The sequence below is a fragment of the Melopsittacus undulatus genome, chromosome 8 (genome assembly GCF_012275295.1).
Source record: "Melopsittacus undulatus isolate bMelUnd1 chromosome 8, bMelUnd1.mat.Z, whole genome shotgun sequence".
NCBI classification, from domain to species: Eukaryota; Metazoa; Chordata; class Aves; order Psittaciformes; family Psittaculidae; genus Melopsittacus; species Melopsittacus undulatus.
The window spans coordinates 34,720,832-34,747,967 of NC_047534.1; the positions used below are offsets into that span (position 1 = coordinate 34,720,832).

The 27,136-nt window shown below is 38.3% G+C and overlaps 2 protein-coding genes across 4 annotated transcripts in view; both read left to right on the plus strand.

Moving 5' to 3' along the window:
- The window catches only part of AOX1 (aldehyde oxidase 1), a 44,132-nt gene extending 23,935 nt beyond the window's left edge, over positions 1-20,197 (plus strand). The window contains exons 19-33 of one of the 2 annotated variants that reach the window (XM_031045817.2): positions 349-473; positions 1,867-2,000; positions 5,695-5,782; positions 7,244-7,330; positions 8,574-8,765; positions 9,067-9,294; positions 10,322-10,417; positions 11,094-11,222; positions 11,725-11,806; positions 13,453-13,498; positions 14,766-14,880; positions 15,505-15,570; positions 16,135-16,323; positions 17,090-17,257; positions 18,283-20,197. In XM_031045817.2, coding sequence (XP_030901677.2) covers positions 349-473; positions 1,867-2,000; positions 5,695-5,782; positions 7,244-7,330; positions 8,574-8,765; positions 9,067-9,294; positions 10,322-10,417; positions 11,094-11,222; positions 11,725-11,806; positions 13,453-13,498; positions 14,766-14,880; positions 15,505-15,570; positions 16,135-16,323; positions 17,090-17,257; positions 18,283-18,333 — 1,796 coding nt within the window. In that variant the 3' untranslated portion in view covers positions 18,334-20,197. 2 annotated transcript variants of the gene reach the window in all.
- Positions 20,198-22,365: 2,168 nt separating this feature from the next.
- The window catches only part of AOX2 (aldehyde oxidase-like), a 45,893-nt gene continuing 41,122 nt past the window's right edge, over positions 22,366-27,136 (plus strand). The window contains exons 1-4 of one of the 2 annotated variants that reach the window (XM_031045815.2): positions 22,366-22,523; positions 24,021-24,078; positions 25,430-25,526; positions 26,155-26,263. In XM_031045815.2, the coding sequence (XP_030901675.2) occupies positions 22,464-22,523; positions 24,021-24,078; positions 25,430-25,526; positions 26,155-26,263 (324 nt within the window). In that variant the 5' untranslated portion in view covers positions 22,366-22,463. 2 annotated transcript variants of the gene reach the window in all.

Below are 27,136 nucleotides of genomic sequence, written 5' to 3' on the forward strand. Positions count from 1 at the left end.
GTGGTCCAGCTCCCTGATGATCTTGTTAGCCACCTTCTTCACCTAATTCAGTGTGTCTATGCTTTGTTTAATTTACTTGTTTTATTTAATGTTGACACCATGTGTAGGCAATATTATTCTGCTCTTATTATTCTCTTGTTATTCTATTCTTATTATTCTCAGGTTATGTTGATGCCACTAGAAGAAGATCAATTTAATCCTTAAAGGTTTTTATTTTAGATGTTGCTCCTTCATAAAAGAGTGTCAGATTTTACATGACTTACATAATGATGGGCTGTTAATTCTTCCCTAGTTAATTTCTTCTGTCTTTTTCTCTCAGTAACACTTGTGTTTTTCTTCTTGGATCAGGGGAGATTCACATTGGGGGGCAGGAACACTTCTACATGGAGACTCAAAGTGTTCTTGCTGTTCCAAAAGGAGAGGATAAAGAAATGGATGTGTATGTGTCAACACAACATCCAGCATTTATTCAGGTAATACAGAGCATTCTTAGAAAAAGTGGTTGACCCTGTGACGACAGAGCTTTTTAAGTTTGATTTACAAGTCCATCTTAACAATTTAAAAGCAGTAGGAACATGAATTGCACATCTGGATTATACAACAACAGCTGCTTTGAAGTACTGCTGTATCCTGATAAAGGATAAACACTTGACCACTACACTGTGAGGATAAGGAGGAAGTAAACATCCCTTTGATCAATGCCCCACTACTGTAGTCATGAAAAACCCTGTGGAATGCTGAGGCACCTCCATCTCCCTTAGCTTTCCATTGAGGTGAGGAGCAATCAGCACCCTGTGAAGTCTGAGCCTGCTGTGGGGTTGATCAACTCTAATAGATGTAGGTGAGACAGCTGCTCCATATCATAATGGAATAGTTTAGATTTAAATGAACCTTTAAAGATCATCTAATCCAACCCCCCTGCCACGGATAGGGTTACCTTTCACTACATCTCAAAGTTTCTGAAAGCCGTGTCCAACCTGACCTTGAACACTTCCAGTGATGGGGCATCCACAAATTCTCTGGGCAACCTATTCTGGTATCTCACCACCCTCACTGTAAGAAATTTCTTCCTTATGTCCATTTTAAATGTCCCATCTTTCAGTTTCAGTACAGGCCTTTGTAAAAAGTCTTTCTCTGTTTCTTATAAGCCCCCTTTATATATTGAAAGGCCACAATCAGGTTTTACTGAAGCCTTCTCTTCTCCAATGTGAACAACTGCAACTCTCTCAGTCTTTCTTCACCAGAGAGGTATTCCAGCTCTCTTTATAATTTTCATGATGGTAAATGTTGCAAGGCTTACATAGCATATAGTCTGCATAGCAATAGCTGTGGTGCAGGAAACTTGAGAGTATTTCAGACTCAGTACTGGCATTTGTGTTTAAAAACCACTTCAGCTTCTTTTATCATTTCCATTATTAGTAGTATATTGCCAATAGCCAAGAAGTGTGATGAACTTTGTGCTTGAGAAAATTATTTGAAGCAAGAACATTCCTGACACTAGCAGGCCATTAAACAGTTAAAAAGAAAATGGTTTTATTTGAATTAAAATTATTATCTTAGTAAGAAAAAGAATAAAACTGTATACTAATCCCTTTTTTTATACCTAAAGCTTCTTACTGTTTAAGTAATGAAATACAAGAGTATTATGCTTCATTTCTGTCCATGGCCCTTTCACAGTCTCCATGGTAGAGATTTTGGTATCTTTTTGTTGCTTTTTAACCTCAGGTAAAGATAAAATTATTTTCATATGATTAAAAAAAAACAAACAAAAGAAAATCTGTGGAACCCTTTTCTAAGGAAAGGTTTTATAACCTCACTTTGAGGCTTAGTTTGAGTTGGCATAAAAGATTAAAACTATTTTTACAGGAGATGGTAGCTGCAAGTTTAGGCGTTCCAGCCAACAGGATCATGTGCCATGTTAAACGAGTTGGTGGAGCTTTTGGTGGGAAACTCCTGAAATCTGGCTTACTGGCATCAGTTGCTGCAGTGGCAGCAAACAAGTAAGTGCAGTATGTGTGTATGGGGATATGAAGAGAAAATGGCGTGAACAAGTTTTGCAATTTGGCTAAAATGCTTGCTCCTTTCCCAAAGCTGCTAGCCAAAATGTCATAAAATCTTGACTGTTCACATTTTGTAAGACTGTTAGTGCATTTACTTGTTTTGTTTTGTTAGATTACATAATATTAAGCAGCTCTAGCCTCAACTGAAGTATTGGGAATTGAAGAAAATGGTGTTAGCATAGGCTAGAAATATTCTTGAAATGATTGACAATTTCAGAAGGACCAGTCCCTAACTGCTGAGGCCTTGTATGTAGATTCAAAGCGTGACATTAACCATCCAGATATGAACCTCACAGGCACAGCAGGCTGCAGAGGGAACAGTTCATGAGTGGAATTGCTTCTAAGAATCATAGAATCATAGAATAGTTAGGATTGGAAAGGACCTCAAGATCATCAAGTTCCAACCCCCCTGCCATGGGCAGGGACACCCCACCCTAAACCATATCACCCAAGGCTTCATCCAACCTGGTCTTGAACACTGACAGGAATGGAGCATTCACAACCTCCCTGGGCAACCCATTCCAGTACCTCACCACCCTAAAGTAAAGAATTTCTTCCTTATATCCAATCTAAACCCCTGCTGTTTAAGTTTCAACCCATTACCCCTTGTCCTATCAGTACAGTCCCTAATGAAGAGTCCCTCACCAGCATCCCTGTAGGCCCCCTTCAGATACTGGAAGGCTGCTATGAGGTCTCCACGCAGCCTTCTCTTCTCCAGGCTGAACAGCTCCAACTTTCTCAGCCTGTCTTCATATGAAAGGTGCTCCAGTCCCCTGATCATCCTCGTGGCCTCCTCTGGACTTGTTCCAACAGTTCCATGTCCTTTCTATGTTGAGGACACCAGAACTGCACACAGTACTCCAAGTGAGATCTCACGAGAGCAGAGTAGAGGGGCAGGATCACCTCCTTTGACCTGCTGGTCATGCTCCTTTTGATGCAGCCCAGGATACGGTTGGCTTTCTGGGTTGCAAGTGCACACTGCTGGCTCATATTCATTTTCTCATTGACTAACACCCCCAAGTCCTTCTCCGCAGGACTACAATGAATTTCCTTTTTGCCCAACCTGTAGCTGTGCCTGGGATTGCTCCGACCCAGGTGTAGGACCTTGCACTTGGTATGGTTAAACTTCATGAGGTTGGCATCAGCCCACCTCACAAGCATGTCAAGGTCCCTCTGAATGGCATTCCTTCCCTCCAGCATATCAACGGAACCACACAGCTTGGTGTCATCAGCAAACTTGCTGAGGGCACACTCAATTCCATTGTCCATGTCAGCGACAAAGGTATTAAACAACACCAATCCCAACACCGATCCCTGAGGGACACCACTCGTTACTGGTCTCCATCCAGACATTGAACCATTGACCACAACTCTTTGCGTGCTACCATCCAGCCAGTTCTTTATCCACCGAGTGCTCCACCTATCAAATTGATGACACTCCAATTTAGAGACAAGGATGTCATGTGGGACAGTGTTGAACGCTTTGCACAAGTCCAGGTAGATGGCATCAACTGCTCCACCCCTGTTCATCAGTTCTGTAGCCCCCTCATAGAAGGCCACCAAATTGTTCAGGCAGGATTTCCCCTTAGTGAAGCCATGCTGGCTGTCACCAAGCACCTGGTTGTTTTTCATGTGCCCTAGCATGCCTTCCAGGAGAATCTGCTCCAAGATTTTGCCAGGCACAGAGGTGAGACTGACTGGTCTGTAATTCCCCAGGTCATCCATTTTCCCCTTCTTGAAAATGGGGGTTACATTTCCCTTTTTCCAGTCATCAGGAACTTCACCTGACTGCCATGATTTTTGAAATATGATGGCCAGTGGCTTAGCAACTTCATTCGCCAGCTCCTTCAGGACCCAGGGATGGATTTCATCAGGTCCCATGGACTTGTGTGCATTCAGGTTCTTAAACCTCACTGAAAAATTAGTAGTCAGACTTGTAGCAGTTAAATTGCATCGGCATCAAAGGATATCAATTGCACACTTAACATGTAGTCCAGGTCCAGCTTTGCACCTCAGTTTCAGAACCACTGGACCACTTGAGAGCAGAGGAGCCTGCAAGGATGCACAGGCAGCCCCACTGAGCCACTGATCTGCAGCTCTCTAACTGCCTAACTCCTCTTCAGGTGTGAAACATACTATCACATCTTAAAGAGTTTAAAAATCAGGTATTTTTAAAAGCACTGTTATCTTAAATACATCAAACAAGCCTCTAAAAGTTTACAGTTTCTTAAAAAGAGTTTTAAACCTAGACATTTTTAAGTACATCAGTATTTTAAATACACCAAATGTCTAGAAGTTTTACTACTTCAGTGCACATTTCAGAATGTCAGTCTCTCATAGATAACACCACACAAGTGGAGAAAAAAACCCCTCCAACATTGCTAGAAATAATGAAAAAACATTCAGTAATTTCAAGCATTATATTAAATATAACTTCTTTTCCCACCAAATTGACCTTTGCTATTTTAACTATTGGGCAGCATATAAAAATGTGTACTTGAAAAATTTCTGAGGTAGTAAATTCAGTGCTTTCTGAAGCAACTACTGAGCTGTGGTGGTACAGAGAGGACACTGATGAGACTCGGTCAGAAAGCCTTAAAGCAATAGTATTACTTCTTGAAAGCAAACAGAAAACTTAAAATAACATGAAGAAGGTGAAGAAGAACAAACAGTTCTGGTTCAGTCCCCAACATCTTTTAGTCAAAATTAACGTAAATCTATTAGGTGGGTCTTTTTTGCTAATGCTACCTGAATTAGTCTAAGAACCTTAATAAAGCTCTGTTCCCCACCCTCCAAATTTGGCCAGACAATAGTGGCAATTAGCTGCCAGAGCATAACCTCTTCTATAAGCATAACTGGCTTGCTGCAGAATGCACATCAGGCTACATCCTATTTTAGCCAAAATGACATTGTAATTTGAGTGATTAGTTCAATACATTTCTATTATTACTGTTGTCATTGTTGTACAAACTGCTCTTGATTATTTTTGGCCTTGTTATCTATGTTTTGGATTAATCAGGCCATGCCAAAAATAATCTTTTATATAGTTTAAACAATTACCTTTTTTTACTGTTAGGACTTTATTTTACATCTTATGTCCATTTTTTCAAAAGTAACTTTTAAATGGTATTTGCATTTGTAGGCTAATTTTTGTTATCATCCATGTTTTGGTTTTATTCAAGGCATCCATTTTCAGTATGATTCTGAAGAGCTAAGAAGTGATTATTTCTTGCTTAAAATAAAATGCTAACTGCTGGTAGCTCACTTAACACAGTTCAGTCTTAACACTAAAATAACAATTTCTTGAGAAGAAGTTTGCACTGAGTTATCTTGTTGGCTTTCAAGAGATTAAATTAAAATTCAGACGTGATTGTAAATGCAAAGAATATGAACTCTGAACATAGATTTAAGCATAAGTTTAAGCATATTAAGGTTAAGTTTAATCTAAATGCATGTTTATATGCATAGCTAAATCATAGAATCATAGAATCATAGAATAGTTAGGAGTGGAAAGGACCTCAAGATCATCTAGTTCCAACCCCCCTGCCATGGGCAGGATGCATGACATATGATGAATGGCTATTTTGCTAACAACATCTCATTTTCACTGAAATTTGACTTTTTTTTGATTTAGGACCGGCAAAGCAGTCCGCCTTATTCTAAGCCGAGGGGATGATATGTTAATCACTGGTGGCCGACATCCTTTTATTGGTAAATATAAAGTAAGTGCCATAAGAATTCAGTGAAAAAATACCTGCTCATATTCTGTGAAGAAGCATTTTAGTGTTACTGTATAACGTCTCCTATTAATAAAGACAAGTATAATCGGTTCAATTCTAAAACAAAACTAGCCAGGAAACCAGAAGATCATGTTGCTGTGCACTCTTTTCTCTGCTTTTGCCTGTATGTCTGCAGGATTTTGTTTCGTTTTATTTTCTAGTCCCTTCATGTCCTTTTCCTCTTCTAGCTGTTTCTGTCTTTCCTTCTGGGAACAGGAAGCTAAACTAGCTGAGACTTCTCCAGAGGTTTATTTTAAACCGTCCATATGGTTTGGTTCACACAAAGGAGCAGCTAGTTTCTCACAGAAATGGTGTCATACAGAAAAACTCACCCTACAGAGGAAATTAATCTCGTCCCTGCTTATGCACTGTCATCAGTCGTAACTACTCATTAGGACAATTTCTGCCTTCCTTTACATCTCTGCTTATGTTAGAAATTACGCATGCCAGCCACCATAAGAGGGTTCAGCTCCAGGTTTCCCTCGAATCGATAAGCCTATCCAGTTGTGTCCAAAGAGAGACTCTGAACAAAGAAATCCCTGGGCTTACAATCTAAGTTCCTCACCCCTCGTGCAACAGTTCAGACCAATAGTAATATTAGTGTCTAGGGTCTTCCTGTTCTTCATTGGGTCCTTTCATTGTCTCTAGGCAGGCTGTTTCTTTTCTTATCTCTAAAGTTGCAGCTTCTGCAGGTGATTGTAGCTTCCTTATCTTCCGGCTTGAACCAGCTCTGAGGCCTTGTTTTATTTAACTGGTTGAAAAGTTCAACATATCTAGGTGACAGTTCACAGCTTGCAGCCTAAGCCTTCAGCAAATTCAGCTATTAATGCTAAACAAGTTACACTAGAGAAGTTCTATGTAAATAGTATACCAAATTGCACAACAATCTACATAGGTAAAGTAAGGAAGATTTTATGTTTCCCTAAAGTTGAAAACAAGACGTATCTCATGTTGAGAGTTCAGGAACCATTAGTGGCAGGCAACAGGTGAAAAAGAGATGAGAGATAAAGATAACATTTCATCAAAAATTAATACTGTACTCCATTGGCCAGACAGTATTCGTACAGTCAGGGTGGGATTTGACTTTATCTACAGTGAACACTCCTAGATGACACACTTATTAGCCATGTCAGGCAAGACACAGGAAGCTACTGGGCTTTCCTGCTTCTTCCTTTCCCAGTGGCCTGATGTTGCTTATTTGTGCTGTATCTATAGAGGTGGCCAGTATCTTAGGAAGATGCTTCCTTTCTCTCTCTCTCTTCTATAATTTCAGTGAATGCTGCCCAGAAATTAATAGTGCAGTATAAGCCTAATTCTGTGGGTTACATTCATTTTCGAAATACACAAGTGCTGAAGAAATAAATGAATGCCAAAATCTAAATAGGTTATTGTTGTTCCATGTAGGTTGGCTTCATGAATGATGGTAGGATCAGAGCTGTGGATGTCAAATATTACATTAATGGAGGATGCACTCCTGATGAATCTGTCCTGGTAAGGATTTTATAAGCTGACAAATCTTATGGAGGAATCATTAGCTGGAAAATTGTAAAGGCCAAATTCCCTTGCATGTGTATTGTTAATCATATAGTCTTTTGATGTAGGGACTGTGGGTTGGAAAATCTGCACCTAGTGGTGTAACTCATCCTTATTCAGTGCAGTGAAGCACTATTATCTTTTTTGGTATTTTCCCATGCATTCACTTCATGAATGGTTTTTCAGACTTATTTTCCCATGATTAACATATCAGCTATCAATGTATTCCTTTTAAAATACACAGTACCTGTATTTGTGCCTCCATAAAGCTCTATGTCTACAAGTCTTGAAGACCTTTCTTAGCCTTCAGAAAAATCCTAGTGGTAGTTGTCCTGTTACTATCTCTATGCATTTGTGTACTGGGTATGCATTTATTGTGCTGAATACTCACAGTTCCTCACTTTCCTCCACAAAGCACAAAATGTTGCTTGCTTTAATATCAGTCACTAGCTATTTGTGTTTGTCTATTCTAGCTGTAGCTGAAATATTTATTGAGGTTACTACCCCTCATCTGCTTGTCATTGCTCCACTTACGGGTATTTTCTGCACTCTGAAATCTGTCAGTACTATTGCTGACTAACCAGGTTCTGAAAAAATAACCTGAGTTAGAAAAAATCATTATTAAAAGCGTGTACATTAATGTGAATCACATATCAGAACCATCTTAAGATGAAACTCTACAATGTTATAGTGAAGCTGATGGACCTGGAACTGGGAGGCAGTGATAACTAACTGAGTAACCTTTCCATCCAGCTCACCTGCAGCTAGAATAGCACATATGATAACAGCCTAACTCTAACATCACTCAGATCCTTTCATCAGATCCTTTCATAGCTCCTATTGCTTTAAATCTAATTGCCTGTTTTTAGTTCTGTGTGTTTTTTGATATCAACATAGGAGCAAAATCAATCACAAAATGAAGTATGGGCTACATCATTAACTAGTGACCAGCACTGAACTACTACTACACCAGCTGTGCTCTATAAATATAAAAAAATAACTGAAAACTAATATGCTATATGAGAAATATATTAATAAGATCTGTACGTGTGTGTAAGAGTATTTTTACTATGAGTGATTGACAGAAACCCAATTTTAAAGCTAATTGTCTCAATTGAAGGTCTAAAGAAGATTTAAATGCAAATTTGAAAGAAGCACTGTTCTGACATTTAATAACTAGACCTGTTTGTCCCTACCACAGGTAGCAGCAGTATCCTTATTAAAAATGGACAATGCATACAAGATTCCCCACTTGAGATGCTGGGCTTATGCCTGCAAAACAAACTTGCCATCAAATACAGCGTTTCGAGGGTTTGGCTTTCCCCAGTCAGCCCTGGTGACAGAAACTTGGATAACAGGAGTCGCAGATAAAACTGGTTTATCACCAGAAAAGGTGAGAAAATGAAGGCATCTTCTCTCCTGAAATGAAATCTACACAATTGGAAAGTTAAAACCCTTTAGACTAGCTTAACTGTTTGAACATATCTTCCCTAAGTCAGACAAAATTTATACTAAAATTACTATTTTATTATCAAGGTCTGGTTGTTGAATGAACAGCATGTTCTTACAAACTGAACCAAAGTGGTAATGTTCAAAAACCATATGGTAATCTTCTTGTTGTCTAATAAGGCCCCCCAAAAAGTCAGTCTGCCTTTAACTGGATTGTGTGATAGGTGTTAATTTTTTTATTTCAGATTAGAGAAATGAATATGTATAAGGAGAACGAGCAGACACACTTCAAACAAAAGCTTGATCCACAAAATTTAATACGGTGTTGGAATGAATGTATGGAGAAATCTGCATACTACAGCAGGAAAACAGCTGCCAGTCAATTTAACAAACAAAATTACTGGAGGAAAAAAGGGATTGCCATTGTACCAATGAAGTTTCCGTTTGGACTAGGCTCACGTTATCTTTCTCAGGTTAGTTTCTTTAATTAAGTTAAGCTTTGTATCCATAGAAGGTTACAGTTACTCTGCCTTAGGATACAAAATGTCTTACATTTCAGGTCTGGAAACCTGTGGTTCTCCTAAAGGTAGTTCCCTGAAGGCTACACTAGCTTCTAGCTCTCTTCAAGCTGTGATCAAAGTTGTTTGGGTTTCAGGACACAAGCAGCTTGGACCCTGCCCAGTACATCTCTTGTGATGTGGCATTGGTATAGATGAGTTTGACACCTTTATGAAAAGTTTTTGAGGAATGATGGCAAAGTGTTCATTGAATAAGCACTGAGCTTATTCTTTCTGGCCATAGGGGTAGTATGGGATGCTCTTCTTAAAGACTTATTGTTTTGATGTAATCAAAGATTAAGCTTAAGGAAGGAGGACAGTAATATTTTTGGCCTTCATATTTTATTTTGTTTTAGTGTTGGTGTATTCCACTGCTTCTGGAATAGGCAGCATTTTATAAATTGAAAGTTAATTGACTGGCTTGTGTCGTATCAAACTGGCTGCCTCTGCTCAAGACTAAAGTCACAGTGTCCTTGTAGTCTAAAGTGCTACTTCCAACTGAGTCCAGAAGGAAAAATCTCATTCAGAACCTTACTGATGTGACTAATGTTACAGTCTGACCAACCTGTGCTGTTGAAAAACCTGTGTCCAAAGGCTCTCAAACATCAGTGAGAGAGAAAATGGAACTTGCAGCAGTTTGCATGTACAACCACTAGTGAGTGAGGTCCTCCAGCTAGTTTTGGAACCATTGAGATACTGTTGCAGGTGTAGATTTATTTCAGGATTTAGCAACAGAAAAAGCAGACCTCCAAGGATTAGTACCTTTTCAAGTTCATTGTAGAGGAAGAGTAGAAGCTCTCATTCCAAATTTTGTCTCCTATTCAAAAGCGTTAAACAGATAAATTGAAATACATTCCAAAACTGGGTCTGTCTTTTTTGATTCATCAGTTCATCCCCATATACAACACATTTCTCATTAGTCTAATCTTGTTTTATTTTTCAGGCTGCTGCTCTGGTTCATATTTATACTGATGGGTCTGTGCTTCTGACACATGGTGGAATTGAAATGGGACAGGGTATTCATACAAAAATGATTCAGGTAACAAGTGATTCCAACAAATGTTACCTTGTGCTTTTTCTGTCATGCAGGTAAACAGTGTGAAGATTTTCTTCTTGGTTAGTTAGTGTACCAGTAGGACAGTTTCTCTATGAGCATAGCCACTGCTTCTTTGCATTAAGAGAGTTAGAAAGCAAAAATACCTTCATTAAGAGTGACAGAAACAGCAAAAAGAAAATACAGATTGTTTGCTTTTTATTCTTCCAATGGTATGAGTAGAGGCTTATTAAAAATTAGATTTTCAGTGGCTGATCCCATAAAACCCTTGGTAAAAAGAAGGCAGCATTCAGATTAGTATACAGTTCAGACAGTACTATTATGGTTGTATTTGTTTAATCTGTAAAGGTATTTATCAGCTTTATGAAAGCTTGGGATTTGGACCTGCATAATTTGCCCTAAGTCAGACAGGATATAAGCAACAAAATCAGGAACCAAATGTTGGATTCCAGAATCTCACTGCAGAGTTAGAGTACAGGTGAAATCATTGCCCTTTTTTTATGTTTCTTTGTACTGACAAACTGATTTCAGCTGGAGGTTGGAAGAGGACTTGCTTGTCCTGGTGTTATTTCCTGGTATTGCTGACCAGCAAGTACAAGGGAACTGTTGGAGTGTTTAGAACATTTCTAAAACAGAGAATATGTTGTTCTTCCTGAAACAGGTTGCTAGTCGGGAATTGAACATCCCCATGTCACGTATTCACTTCTGTGAAACGAGCACAACAACTGTTCCCAATGCATGTGCCTCAGCAGGATCTGCCGGGACAGATGTTAATGGCATGGCTGTGAAGGTAAAAAGTAGTATTAGCTTAACAAAGCACCTTATCCCTCAGGGTGTTTAATGCCTGCCAAACTTCAAGCATTAGGGATCGTAGAAATCAAGTTTGGGATTGCCAATAATACCACTGGAGACTGGCAAGATGAAACAGGACTTCTGAACAGTTTCTCAGTAATTGTACTTAGGTGTTTTCAGAATATGATCTGAGCTTTCCCCAGAAGGGTTATGTTTTACTAAGTCCTTGATTTACAAAACAAACTAACTAGTCCGATGCAAATCTTGTACCCTGTTCCTGTTCTAAATCTGCTGAGTCATGCAGATTCCAGCCTTCGTAACTTCACCCTTTATAAGGTCTGTGTGTATGCAATTAAAATGACACATCAATTAAAATGACACATCCTATCATACATTTTCAAACCAAGATAATCAATATAAAGACTATACTAACTAGAACATATCTTGAATAGTACCAAACTGTGTTAATTTTGGGTTATATTCTCCTGACTTCTCTACAGGATGCTTGCCAAACTCTTCTGAACCGCCTTCAGCCTATCATCAACAAGAACCCAAAAGGGACCTGGAATGAATGGGTAAGACGTGAATCCTACTAAATTTGTTTGTGTGCTTGCAGAAACTCTGATAAATGTATTGTAATCTATTAGTCTGCTCAGCCTAATAATCCTGAACTCAATCCTGAAGTTAAAACTGTAGAAACAGGTTATTTCACAGAAAGATGGAGTGTGGGTTCTTGGTTTAGCTATGTGGGAAAAAAATACCCAGATTCTGTCTAGTTGGAAAGGAGGGGAGGCTATCTGTGAAGACACATTTGGAGGCACAGAAGTTCTTAATATACAAAAATATCATCTTGTGCAATAACACAGTGCACCCCAGCTTACCCTCAGACAAGCTGTTGCCAAAAGATTGACAGGAGAGTGTATGTGTGGAGTGTCAGTTTTCTTACATGGGTGTTCTTTGTTTTTACCAAATCAATAAAGAGAACCCTTCTCAACTTCCTACCTCCATCTCTCTCTCATATGCAGTATACTACAGAATTACATAAAAAGTAGCAGGAATCTTTGCTTCTGTTACTCTAGTTAACATGTAATTACTTATAATATTAGTCACATTTGCAGTAGAGTAGTACAAAAATAGTGCTAAAGCTATTTATAGAAATGGCCCTTGTCTGGTGCCCACTTGAATACAATTTTAGGGCTAGAAACTGAATTTTCTTAACTAAGAGCTTTCTCCTGTAATAACTCTTTTTATGCAGATATGGCTGAGAATCTAGTACTGTGTATTGAGATGTTAAAAGAAAACCTGTTTGTTACGTTTTCTTGTCAATTGCTTGTTGTCTGTGGTTGAATGAAAAGTACATTTGCAGATTCAGTACATCAGGGTGTTTCTTCTCAAGTGATTAAATATTATAATGACTGTGAAGATGTAAGCTCTTGGGAGTAGTAATTCCTAGCAGTAGCAAATAATGTTGGTGTACATGTGCTAGCTTGACAGCTGGCAGCTACGTAAGCAAAGATAATCTCTAATGGATATCAAATTAATCACACACTGAAAATACTAGCAAAAATAGCTTACCTAAGAAAGAATATTAATATATGCAGAGAGAGGAGTTTCTATCTTGCAAAGTCAGTAAAATACAATTAATTAAAGATAAATTAAAAATCCCAAACACCTTTTTAAGTAAATCTAACATGAGAATGACTGAAAGGGAATAGATTTGGGACCTCATACAGTCATTCTTACCAGTGGCAGAAGAACACTGCAAAGAGCATTTCTTTCTCCAGCTGTCACTTTTGTGCAAATAAGTCATTCAGATCTCTTACTCAATGACTTACCAACTAGATCTGTTCAGCTGACAAAGAGAGACCCATTACTATTGAACTTGAACAGAAAAATTGAGCAGAGCCATTTCTGACTATGGCACTGCCAGCAATAAAGATTCTGCAAGAACACCACTGTTGACTAGTCTATTCTTTATTGTATTGCCAAAAGAATTCAGATTGCCCATCTAAAGGGAGATTAGTTGTACAATATTAGACCCCACATGCAGCTAAACATGCTTAACTCAGATGGTCTTCCTTTCTTTGCAATTTGTTACAGTTTCTTTTATAAGTAAATATATGTGAATAAGTAAATAAATGTAAATTAAGCAAATACATGCATGCTGTGTTCCTTCCTGATTCCTTCCATTGTTCACCACAAACATTGCTATATGTTACAGATTAAAGAAGCTTTTGAACAGAGTGTGAGTCTTTCAGCTACTGGCTACTTTAGGTAATACTTTTTTGTTCCTAAAGAATACTTAGGCTAGACCAGATCTGATTTAAAAGAAGCTCATGGTAAATTAAAAAAACAAAACAAAACCAACAACAACAACTAACCAAGCAAAAAACACAAGAAAATTCAGGAATTGGATGCTATGATTCAGCACTGATTGAAAGCTAGGAGGGACTTAGGGCTCACATGAGAGTAGGAGTTCCTCAATGAGGCTAGTTTTGGGGGCATTGTTTTGAGCTCTCTGCTTCTGGAACCTCAGAAAATTCCCACCATGTGTACTCTTAGATTTGGATTTATTCAAAACAACATGCTACTACGGTAGGACACTGTAATCTTAAACACAATTCCACTGCTCTCTCTCAGTGCAAGTTTAGTGGCCCCTTCTCTTTGAATTCCTTCACAGTGTTTTTAAGAACCAGAAAGGAAAAGTATCTCCAAAGCAATGAACAACAGTCATATTTTGCCATTGACATTAAATGGTGTCCAAAACCATCTGTAGTTCCATGAGCCTCAAATCCTGTATTGATCTAGTTCTTATCCAGTCATATTCTTCACATCCAAGAATCTCAAAGACAGCTGAGCCAGATGAGATGTAGGAAGTTGAATATGTGGATTTTGTGTATCTCTTTTTCAATGCATGGTTCAGTGCTCTGAGTTATACTATAATTGTTTTATGGAGTATAATTTTAAATATGCTCAACAAAGACATTTCAGTCACATATGGTCAGAAAATATGCCTTGGTCATACAGCTTCCATAGTTCAGAGATACCACACTTCACTGTCCTCTTGTGTCTGCTGAATTTACCCATCAGTCCTGACTACTGTAGTCTCCTCAGTAAGTCCCACTCTCTTCTAAGTATTTACACCTTTGTTTCAATATTCCTCTGTTAACCCTCTCATTCTGTAGGCAGTTTCTGCAATTTTAACTCTTTAATTTCTCTCTTGTAAATTATTCCTTCATAGGTCCTGACCAGTTTTTCTACCTTTTTCTGAATTCCCTTTATTTTGTATTGTGTACTTGATTACCATATCTTTATTAGCGTATTTCTGGGATTGTGCTGGTTATTGACTCTCCTGAACTGAAATAGCTTGCTTGTCAGCTAAATTTTATATAAACACCAGATCCACTGTGCTCTGTAGGATTTCATGGAACTTAACTGCTGGAGTCTGACCTTCTATTTAAGACTAAAAGTTAAAGTTATTTCAGACTTTTATATGTTCATCTGCTTTGTTATGGTGCAAACATTAATCTTCTTCCATCAGAGGTTACAATGAGAACATGGATTGGGAGAAAGGGGAAGGACAGCCATTCACATATTTTCTTTATGGAGCTGCTTGTTCAGAGGTTGAAATTAACTGCCTAACAGGAGATCACAAGGTGAGTGTCATGGAAGTTTTGTAAATAATGTGAATGAGGTTTGTTTGTATCACTAGATGCTTCAACAGCCATTCAGGTTTTTTATTAATAAGTAACCTGTCTTCACGTGATAATATATTTAAAGTGTAAATGCAAATTGCAGGTGGAGCAGAATGAAAGGTGTGTGGTGTTAAGAAGCTTTTGGCACATTTGTACTAATGTCACATGGGTTCACCATTTGGGTTATGGCAGATATCTGGCATGTTCTTTGCTTATTCTCTCACTGCCAGCAAACAAATTAACAGCAGAGCTGATGTATTCCATTTCCAGGTTTTGGACCATCTAGACAGCTAACTGTTATAGATAACTGATCATATGCTCTCTATCTGTACTTATGTATATGGGGATTTCCTTGTGCGCTAGGAAAAATCTGGCAAGGCTGTCTCTGTCTAAGCCTCTGATGAAGTTGAGACAAGCCTATTTTGCTTGTTGGGTATTGGAAATTACTTTGAAATTGTGTATATGGAGGGGCCTCTATTTTAGTGCCTATTATTAAAATGAATACTAACTCTAGCCTATATTATGTTCTAATGCTTCCACTCTATGCATCTCTCTCAGTAATATGCATTTGAATTTTATTAACAGAACCTCAGAACAGACATTGTTATGGACATTGGATGCAGCATAAATCCAGCTGTGGATATAGGACAGGTATGTGCCAAGAAGTTCCTGCTGTCTTATTTCTTACACCAATAGCCTTATCTAAAATTAAAATTACTTCATAATTCAGAAAAAGTTCATTTCTTACTAATGTTAAAAGTCATAGATTGTATTAGAAAGTCCTTCACTTGTAGACTTGCCACATTGGAGTCAGTGTCAGAACTTTTTTTACATCAGTGACGCTTGAATTTTACCCATGGTGTCAACCTGTAGTACTTCCTGTATGTATATATGCCCACTATTTGCTGAACTTAAATCCTGTTTGTGACCTACAGTCTCCAAATTCTCCTGTCATTTGATCTGCCTTCCCCATTTATAACCTGAAATTAATAAAAATGTTTCCCTCCTATCACTTCATCATGAAAGCATTTGTCTCTGCCTGGTATGAAATAGAGGTGTGAAAGCTTTTCACTTCAAGGTAGCCCCAAAATTTTGAAGGCAAGCAAGAGTGAAAATGATCTTTTAACAGCTAGTGATATAAATCAGTTCTTGACAAAATTTTACTCATTTTACCAAATATGAGAATGTAAATGCTAAGTCTTTTCTTATTTAAAGATTGAAGGTGCCTTTGTTCAAGGCATTGGACTGTACACAATGGAAGAATTAAAGTATTCTCCAGAAGGAGTCCTCTATACTCGGGGTCCAGATCAGTATAAGATCCCTGCTGTTTGTGATATTCCAGAACAGTTTAGTGTTTCCCTGCTGTCATCTTCACAAAATCCTTATGGCATCTACGCATCCAAGGTAAGCAAAGAATTACAGGGCCGAATTAGATCTCAGGACAGAGAAATTACTCTGACGCAAAACATATACAAGTTTTCATTTCCTCTTCTTTCGCATTTCAAACAAATGTCCATAGAATTGTTTTACTTGCAACATTTAGGGTATGATACTGCAAGAATGTATGATTCTTTCTTCAGGCAGCATGCTTGGGGAAGATGTTTGGTTCTTTTACTTCAGCAAGGAGATAAGTAAGATACAGTTGCAATATCCCACTCCAGTCCACATTAACATGTCCAATACCACAGCACTGAGAGGACTATAGAATAAGGGTGGATTTGACTTATGTTTGAGATAAGGAACAAATGTGAATCTTATGGCAGAACTAGTGAGAGGATGTCAAGACCACCGAGGTCAGTGGTGTTTGCACACAGGGAATTATCATGAGTTCAGGCTTTGTTTCTTACTTGTATCTGTACTTGGATTTGGATTGTTTTAATTTTATCTGCTAGTAATTCTATATTTCAGTTTAGCAATGAGCAAAAAGGATTCTGAAATCAATAGCCAATGTCTGAATCAACATTTTTGGCTCCCAGGAAGCAGCTGTTATCAGAAGACTTGGTGTGATCTAAGCTTGCTTCCACTAAATCTAAAATGAATTTCCTTACTGAAGGATGAAATACTTTTTGAGTCATTGACTTCTAAGATTTAGTTGATATTGACATGGCATGTACTCCTCGCATTTGCTCTAAACCTACACCTATTTGGCTTCTTTTTATTTCTTCTCAAGGGCATAGGTGAGGCAGGACTTTTCTTGGGTTGCTCTGTGTTCTTTGCTTTGAGAGATGCAGTAAGAAGTGCAAGGAATGAAAGAGGACTGAAGACCAGCTTTGTGCCTAATAGCCCTCTGACCGCTGAACAAATACGCATAAGCTGTGCAGATGACTTCACTGAGATGGTAATAGAAAGTTGGGGAAGGGTCTGTTCAGTTATGTCTGGGTAGACGTGCATACGGCTTTTGGCATCCTTGAATGGTGTGATGCCTAATGATGTCTACAATTGGTCATACTTTGCATACAGCACTATTATGTGGCTCCTTGTAATTGAAATGTCTTGTACCAGGTCTCAGAGAAGTGACTCCAACAAATGCCATTCAAGCACTGTATTGGAATTCCCCTGGTTTGGTATATTGATTTTTGGGGTTGGTTTTGTTGGTTTTTTTGTTTTTTAATTTACAGTCCCTCTTTCCCTGAAGCCCTCCTTCTTTCTTTGATATGTCAAATCCCATGCAGGATTAAATAGCTACCCTTACTGACATGCAATAGATCAGCCTCCAGGTGTCTTCAGTCTCTTTCCAGGTGTTTTTTCCCAGTGTCTTCCACTCTGGCAAGCCATTATGTCATCTCATTTTTATACTCCTTGCTATGCCCAGGAGTCTTTGTGAAAAAAGTAATTAACTTAGAGCTAAGAAAAGGATACAGAAGAAAAACAGATGCAATACACTGCTAATAACACTGTCCTTTATATTCTACATTTTCTGCAACTGTTCACTGTAGTCATATTCCCACTGCGATTACGACTCTATTTGTAGTTTTTATTTAGCCTACAACATCTGTGAAACAAGGTTCTTGTCAGCATATAAATCCCTAGTGTCCTGGACTTCTGAGGCTCTGCCATGGACACTCTTGAGCTCTCACTCACAGATTACTTCCATAGTATTTCTGTGGTTGTGGTGTGGCAACACTGACCCCAAATGAGCAGGATCATGGGCTTACTGTCATCACAGAAGCTTATGAGGTCTAGCATTGCAGAGATCATGCTTCTCCAGACCTGTTATCACTGACCTTCTTTCTAGCTATCTTCTGTATATATCTCCTGTAGAGCACTGCTGAATGACTTGGAGGCCTGATAAGGACAATACTGGGAGCTTGCCATTCAAATAATACTAACAGGTATCTCTTCATTTCTTGTTTGTTCTCTTAGATGGCAAACAACAAACCTTCTTCCTTCAGTCCTCGGACCATATCTGTGTGAATGACAACCCAGAGAACATAAGATGGGAATGGAATGGAACAGAATGGAAAACTGATTTACAGTCCCAGTACACATTAATCAACACACAGATAAATATATTTTCTCATTTTCATAATAGAATCAGCTACCAAAATTAAGCATATTACATCTTCTATCCTTATCTTCCTTTTCCATCTAGTATATTCATTACAATACTCTGCTTAAATTACTGCATTTAATTGCTAAAAATGCATCTCCTGCATTTGAGTTATATGTATTCAACAAGAAAGATTCCCTGAACAGCTCAGTTCAAATGCTGCAGGAGAAGAAAATTAGGGTGAAGTATAAAGGTATCTTAGCTAATTTACTGCCACTTACTACACTGAACAACTTAGTAGATATATGATTTTTTAATGGCTTCAGCTAATTTCCTAATTTACGTTTGAGTCTTGAAGAGAAGTGTGAGTGCAGAGATAATTGTTGAAGAAACAGAACCTTGTTTGTTGGATTCAGTCCCTTTTTGATCAGAAGTGATGCTCTGATTTGTAGTAAAGCTGCTTTAGATTCTTTTGGCACAGGTATATTTGTGTTAAAAACAGGCGAGAAACAAGTTATTACTTTCTTTTGCTATGCCAGGCAAATTGGTATGGCTGACCTACATATTTAGGAGATCAATTTTATCCCAGAAGTTGGAAAGAGTCACTTAGTGACTCCACCAGAACCTTTCTTTTTCTCATGGAGAAAGCCAAAAGACTCCAAGCAGCTTTTCAAATGGGAAAACTCTCCTGGCATTCAGTGTACTTTGAATACAAGACTGGATGAACCTGTCTCTAGAAAGAGCTCTTAAGCAGAGCTTAATCCTGTGCTCAAGACTATATTGAGCCACAAAAGTACAGTTAAGAGCTTTCTCCTACATTCAGTCACTCCTGTGATAAAGATAGAAAAAACATAAAGGGGTTAAAAGCTGATCTGCAGAGATCAGACCTCTGATGCTGCCTGTGGTGCAGTAGGATTAGACCAAACCCAAATAGTAGCAGGTGGAGAAAACACGAAAATACAAAGCAGGACCGTATTAAATGGTAACAAATTCTGGTGTTACTAAATTTGAGTATGTATATATTTGTAACCAAAGATGAGACCAAGAAATAAGATAGAATATATCAAAGTTAATATATTGTGAAAGCTCTGGCCACAATATTCAGATTTCAGCATCAGAATCTTCTTGAAGTGCAAAATTGAGATTTCATTTCTGAATGCACACACGCACAAATACACAAATCTCCGTGGTTTTGAAGTTGGAGCGTTGATCTGGGGTACATCATAACACAGAGAAAACACGTCACTTTTTAGTGAGTACTACAGAAGTTACCCAATGTAGCACACAAAAAATTGCAGCAGGCTCTTTCATGAAAGAGTAGAACTGGGAAACTAAGTAGTTTGTACATTCAGTGTGTGGTTTCAGTGAACCTCTGCATTAGTTATCCCTTGCTGAGAGTGGTGATTGCTTTTCTGATTACTCATACAGCAGAGTGAGCAAGAGCCATGAAAACTGCCAATTGTAATGAAAATAAATGTCTCTTAACTTGTTTGACATGTCAGCCTGTAGGCTGTTTTCATTTCACTGCTCCTCAGTTTTCCACAGACTATTTCCTCTTCTTGCCTTCCATCTCTTATGAATTGATACTGTATCTGTGACAGAAATCAGGTTACTAGGTTAAACTGGTTTTGCACTGGCTATTAAAATACAAATTTCTTAATGTTTCAATTTATTTGTCTCTCTCTGTAACCACTATGAGTACATGAAATTCAGCTGCTTAAGCATAGGTGTCTAGACCATTTTAGGTGTGATAGGACAGCAGAGACATAGGAAAGCACAGGACTGGAAGATACCACATAGCAACAGGAGCCCAAGCAGTTTATAGCAAATAATCTGAAGTGGCATTAGAAGTGTTGTTTAAGCAGGTAGAGCCCTATTAGGTTTTAGTTCTTTTTCTTCACTTTCATTGTATTACTTTGGCTTTTATACATTGTAAAAAAGGGCGATAGATCAAATTAAATGTGAATCCAGCTACCATAATTAGCTTTTCTGATTTGAAACATCTTAGTTTCACTGCATGGGCTTTTTAATGACAGTTCACAATCACACGTGTCAATAGCAGCCCCCAGAAGCAAATCCCAGTATATGCTGAAGCAGGGAGCATATAGGTCTGCTGAACTGGAGGGGAAGTTGCCTTGTCTGTTCTTCCCCTGTGTGGCTGTGCATCAGCACAGGTGCTGGTTAGTTCCACACAAATGAAATCTGGTAAAAATTATGGACCAACCCCTGCAGGCAATGGCATCTCCCCACCTGAAGTGATGGGGTATTTGGACTCCAGAGATGCATCATGTTCCAGACCTGTAGTTTTGTTTTCTGCAGTGCAGATCATAAGTCTGCTTGTCAATATTTCTCAGTTACTATTAACAGATTCCTACCTGGCTTTTTACAAGTGGGACTATTGTCTAGTTGTCTCAGTAAAACCTGTGCATGTGGCAAACATGGGTTGTTGGCTTTTTTGGGGGGCCTGAAACATATTGTTACCTCTTGGCTTTTAGATGTTTAAAAAACTGCATGGAAGCTAGAAATATCAGCAGTTAAACATCCTCACAGATTACACTATGGCTACACGTGAAGTATATTTGCTTAGACTCTACAGGTGTTAAAGGGAGGGGTGACATTACATATTTAATACTGCTTAAAATGTGCAGACTCACACGGCTGCTAATTTAGGGGCCTAGATTCACAGAAGGTTATGGCTCTGAAGGCTTCGACAGGTGGGATTGCTGTTCACACACTGATGTGCACTGTACAGAAACACACTGGAGATGCTCAGGAAGAGCTTTTTCTACTTATTTTCTTCATGAAAGAAGTGTTTTTATAAGTGCCCACCCTCAGCATTCTCATTCTGTGTGTATGTAAGCTTAATCACCTAGCATAAATAGTGAGTCCTGGTTTGGAGGTCTAATACTCTGAAAATTAGGTAATGGACTGCCAAAATCTAATACTAGGTCTAGTTCTTTCTCAGGCATTTTAACTTACATCGTTGTACCTGCAATACATGTGGAATACTATAGCAGTGCTGCAGTCAGCAGGACCCATTAGGGCTTTTGCCTGCAGGACCCAGTGACTGACATTGCTTCAGTGCTTGCATCAGATAGGTCTCAGTCATACATTAGGGGCTAAACCACAAAAGAAGCAGTGTATCTCTGCTGAGAATCATTTCCTCCTAATGGGGAATGGTAAAAGATTTGGGACTGACTACTTTGTCCTACAAGCCTGCACTGACTAAATGAAATACAGAGACCTTTGCTGTGAAATGTAAAAGTGGTAAACGAGACAAGATGTACATATACAAATGGAGGCTTCTGAAAGACATATCCATAAGTCCCCTTCCAAAAAAAAAAAAAAAAGTAAAGGCCAGCTGTAATAAAGCATTAAAGACTAATGACCTTGTTTCCTGGATGTGCCTCCAGAGACATGAAGAATCTAGAATCTCAAATCAGTGTATCTAGAGTATGGTCATATAATGGCACCACAGCAGTCGAGGTATAGAGCTGGCATAGCACGGACAAACACAAGGAAATTTTAAATGTGTGTGTAGTAGTAATCTTGATTTTGCTAAAACTTGAACACTGCAGAAAAACTGCAGAAAATGGGAAGTATGCTCCACATCTTAGTATCTGACACACCACAGAAATGGGTAACGTTGCATGTTCTGAGTTCTAGCTTCAGACATTCCTATGTATTCTAAATTCATCAGTTACTGGATAGTACAAAAAAACCCAGGCCTAGCAGCTGTAGCTCAAGCCCAGAAGTCCCTCCTTATGGTTAAGTGCTTTATCTCTTAGGTTACAGGATTAGAATTAGAGAGGTTCACATTATTTCAGATCACCCAAGAAGAGTTGGGTGTGGAGTAGGAGTAGTTGGTGTGAACGTGCATTAATTGCTGAGAAACAGCACATGTCACACTGGCTCCTCCCCATCTACTTAATTTGATGCTTAGTCTGAAAATAAATTCTGCAAGACAAAGCAAACTCCATTAACCTTTAGGAGCATATAGCATTTCATTCATTTCTCTTGATACATAAAGCTTTGTTTGTCAGACGTCAATGCAATGGCATTGGCTTACCCCCAGCCATCAGATGAGCTTGTCTTTTTTGTGAATGGCAGGAAGGTAAGTTTTTAATGGCTTTTTTTTTTGACAGCAGTATTTTAATGTTTACTGTTCCTGCTTAGGAAACAACAATTCTGGAGCAACAGTTTATTCATAAATAATCATCTGTTGTCTTTGATCTTCCTTATAGCATCCTGCTCATCCTGCTTTCTACCACAGTTTTTACATAGTCTGAGTGGCTTTGTATTACCCATTATATCACAGAGTGTTGACTAAAACCTTATACTAGTATACTCCGAAAGTTGATGTAGTTGGACTAAATATATCTCTATATATATATCTATATAGATCTCTATATAAATCTATATAAATCTCTCTATATATAGATCTCTCTATAAATCTATATATATATCTATATATATCTCTATATCTATATATATCTCTAGTAAAAGAATATGCTGCTTACTAATGTAGTTTCAATAAATCAACAAAAGAAAATAAGTAGTTCTTTTAATTGTTGTGCCAAAAGCTCTCATTTCATTTTCTAAGACATTTTGTCACCTTTTCTTACTTTGCAGGTCAAGTGAATAAGAGTTCCTATTAACTTGTAATACATTATAAGCTGACATGAAGGAATTTCCTTTGTTAAAAAACAACCAAACCTTTCTATGTATTTTTCTAGAGATATTTTTTAGTTGTCCTGTCAACTTTTTTATACTTTAGAAAGAGGGTACTGGCTTTTTTTTTTTTCCTAACAGGTGAATCAAGGAAAAGTAATTCAGTTCTTTTCTGTATGTTATATGTCATTATACATCAGCTGTGCTTAGAGACATACACTGAAACCATATTTCATTCTGCAGTTCCCAGTAAATTCCTGAACTAATTCATGTTGTCTCACACCTGGTAAATTGGATCATGCTGCTGGTATAGCAGAACTATTGAGAGAAGCCCTGAGGTTCAGCCTGGTTTCACTGTGCAGCTGTGGGTCCTAAAAAGTGTTTTAAAAGTTGCTTGTATTATGTTACCTCCAAGAAGCTGAAACATGACGATGATACAGCAACATTTTTGAGATAAGGCTAAAGCAAAGCCTATGTAAGCCCCATTCATACATACTAAATTTCATTACCTTGAAAATACAGTTATGTATTCTCACTGCTCTTTTTGTACTATGACTTTCCTCTACTTTTATGCTGAGAGGTCTCTGAAAATGAAGGGGTTAATATCAACTTCAAGGAGGTAAAAATACACAGAATTCTCACATGCACAAGTCTATAGCTTCAAAATGAAGGGATTTGTGATTCATGCTGACAAGACTCAACAAAGGATCTAGTCCAAAGATACTTTCCTTTCTACTCTTGTCTATCCGGTGCTTACTCAGCCTCTCTTCCTTATTACTTCTATTATTTATCTGGAGATTGTGATCAAGTGGTAGAATCCTGTTGCTGAACAAACACACCACATTATGCCACAATCATTGTATTGCATCATCATAGTTAATCCTTGTGAGATGGTTGTATTAGATCCCTCTGTAACCCATAATCTCTTTTTTCATTTCAGGTAACAGAGAGGCAGGCAGACCCTGAAGAATTGCTGCTGTATTATCTGAGAAAGAAACATATCCTTTCTTTGAATTTTGCCTTTGAATTCTGTAATTATATAAATTACTGCAACTGGGGATTAAGATGTTTCACTTTCCTTTGGGAACCAGTGTGAACAGAACAATAAGTAGAAATAACACAACTCGCTTTGTATTTACTCTCAGCAGAACAATCCAGTGCTGTATGTCCATTGCATGTGTTAGTTACATGGATTTACATGGGTGTAATTCTTCTAAATACTGACCAAATCTTCTTTAAAGCTTCCGAAAGCATGAAAAATCTTTCAGTGCACTTGTGATGAAAAGAGTAACTAAAGCAATCAATACAGAACTACTTCCATTGTAAATTATTTAGGCCTCAGTCCTTCAAAGGAGTTTGCAAAAGCTTATTTTATTATCTTATTATCTTTATTTTCTATCATTTGAGACTCTTCAGTATGCTACCTGCTGTCAAGGTTCTATTGACTTCAGTGGCAATTATCTCCACTAAGAAGCTGCCATGCAGGTTATACTGTTAAGGAAGTGTTTTTAGCTTTGCTGTTGAGAGCTTTCTATGCTGGAAGAAAGCCAACATCAATCTAAGGATTAACTGGAGAAAGGCAGTAGTGAAAATAATTCATTAGCTGCAGCTTTTTTATTAGCTTGCACTGTAGATTGTCCAAGCATTCAGTGGAATTATCGTCTCTTTAACAGTCAAGCAGTGTGATAAGATTAGTTCTGTCCTGATTACCAATGGGAGTGCACCAGTGGATAAAATTGCACTGGCTTTAAAGAAATGTAGAAACATGGTGAAATCAGATGGAAAACCATGTAGTAGCTAATCAAAATGGAAGCAAGTGCACACAATCAGGAAGAGTAATAGGACTATGTATCATTCTGAAAAGGAGATAAAATGAAAGGAAAAGGTAAATTCCACTGGACTGCAGGGCACTATGCTATTGGAAGGAGGAGAGTGTGATTTGAGTGTGGAGCCTTTATAGAGGCACGTAGTGGAAAGTCCTTGTATATAAAATTTAGGTGTGTGCCCTTGGGTATTGTGCTCCATTTTAAATTACTATACCCCTTGGATGTTCAGGAAACATACTGAAATCTACTGGTACCGTTCTGCAAGTGCAAGATAGAGATAATTATGTTTAAGGATTAAGAAGAAAGTATTTTGAATAAGACTAATACGACTTATTGCTGTATCCCATTTACAGGGTCCTGATTTCAGTCTTTGGGGCATTTACCAGGTATTCACTGCAGAGATTGAAAAAGTCTATATTGGAAGTCTGCCTCATACCCATTTATCTGTCCTTATACAGAAGAGTATAAGGAAAAAATAACTTTTGAATCTTGTAGTTTTTTTCTTTAACAGTCTCCTTTGCAGTCCGTCTCTCAGGTACAAAATATGGCTGTGGAGTAGGAGGATGTGGTGCCTGCACGGTGATGATATCCACATATGATCCAGTTGCCAAGCAGATACAGTATCCTCACTCTGATATATGGAAATAGTAATTCAGTGTTTCTAGAAAACTGACATTCAATGTTCTTTATGATTTGAGATTTCAGCAGCCCTTTTTTAATCTGCCTTGCCTGCCTCTTTTGTGCTTATTTGATGATATCTCACTGTTAACAAGTCTTCACTAAATGCTTCATGTAAGCATTGATAAAATTTCTATGGATGTCAGCAGTAGACACATTACATTGTAATAGTACAGTTTTGCCCATAGCAAAGTTAAGTGTTCTACTTTCTCTCCCTACCTCTTAAAACTTTGTTCCATTAGAAATGCTATGCCTGACTTCATCACATCTGGCTCTAGACTTTGGGTTACAACAATATATAGTACTAATTTTTTTATATTTTTACTTAACCTTCCACTTCTTTAATTAGAAAAGCTTATCACTTAATGTCTAAGCCCAGCGGTAGGAGTAAGATGCATACTCCAACAGTCCAAGCGTGGGATTTTGTATGCTTGCATATCCTCCTCCCCATGTCTTTATGCTCAATCTGAGTATTTCTGGATTAGCTGGACTATATATCCTTTCCTTCCTCCTCCAGGGACCCATATGACAAAGCTATTTAACACAATAGTTCTCCTTCACATCTCAAAGACATCATCCTGCCAACTCCTGCCTTCTCCCCATATGCTCCCTGCATGGTGCTGCTGTCACTACTGTGGAGGGGGTTGGAAGCATAAAAGCCAGGATTCATCCAATTCAGGTGAGTGTTAGCTGGACTATATAGGGCTGCAAGATAATGAGATTTTCCTGTCCTATGTCTGTAATGAAGTTGGGATCTATGAGAAGGTGTTGAGTCTGTGCAATACAGAGTCTCTGAAGGGATTCTAGAAACTCTGAATTTTGTCTAATCCTTTTAGATAAGCAGCTGTTTTTAGGAATTAATACAGCAATTGCTGGTTTGTGATTGGCACTGGAGCATGGAAGGAGCTCTTCCTAGTGTACTACCATGCAGGCAGTACATCACAATCTCCACAACACAGGGCTAGCCAGCTATATGTAGGATGCCAGCTTTCAGAAGGGGATGGGTAAGAACAAAGAACATTAGTGAGTTTCATTTGCTCACCAGCATGGCATCTGGCCATCTCACTGAGGACCACATACTGCGTATGTTGTAGGAAGGGATGGGTGACCCCAGGTGGCAACCAGACTGACAGGTATTAGATTAGATGCGTTTTCTGTGTGCCAGAGATTTCCCTTGGACTGGATTAGACGAGCTGTTTACTTCCTCCACTCTGGCTTGTCCCTGAAAAGCACAGTTTGACCACATAGATTAAAGAATATTTTCTAAATTTCCTCTTTTTTTTCTGAGTAGTATTTTCCAAAGTCTCTGGTTGAGGAGATGATCTGTGTTCTGTCATTCATGGTTAGAAATACTTAAAGTGTAATTAGTGTCTAAATTGAAAGTCTTGGGCTTTATTCTGTTCTCATAATCAAGGAATTAAGGTCATGAGGGTCTAAATTGGAGCAAGACTTATCCTTCAAGTAGGTGATTGCTCTGAGCATATTGCTTATATGAATGGTCATACGGGGATAGTCAAAATGTTACTGGCCTACAGCTGGTAGATGATGTAGA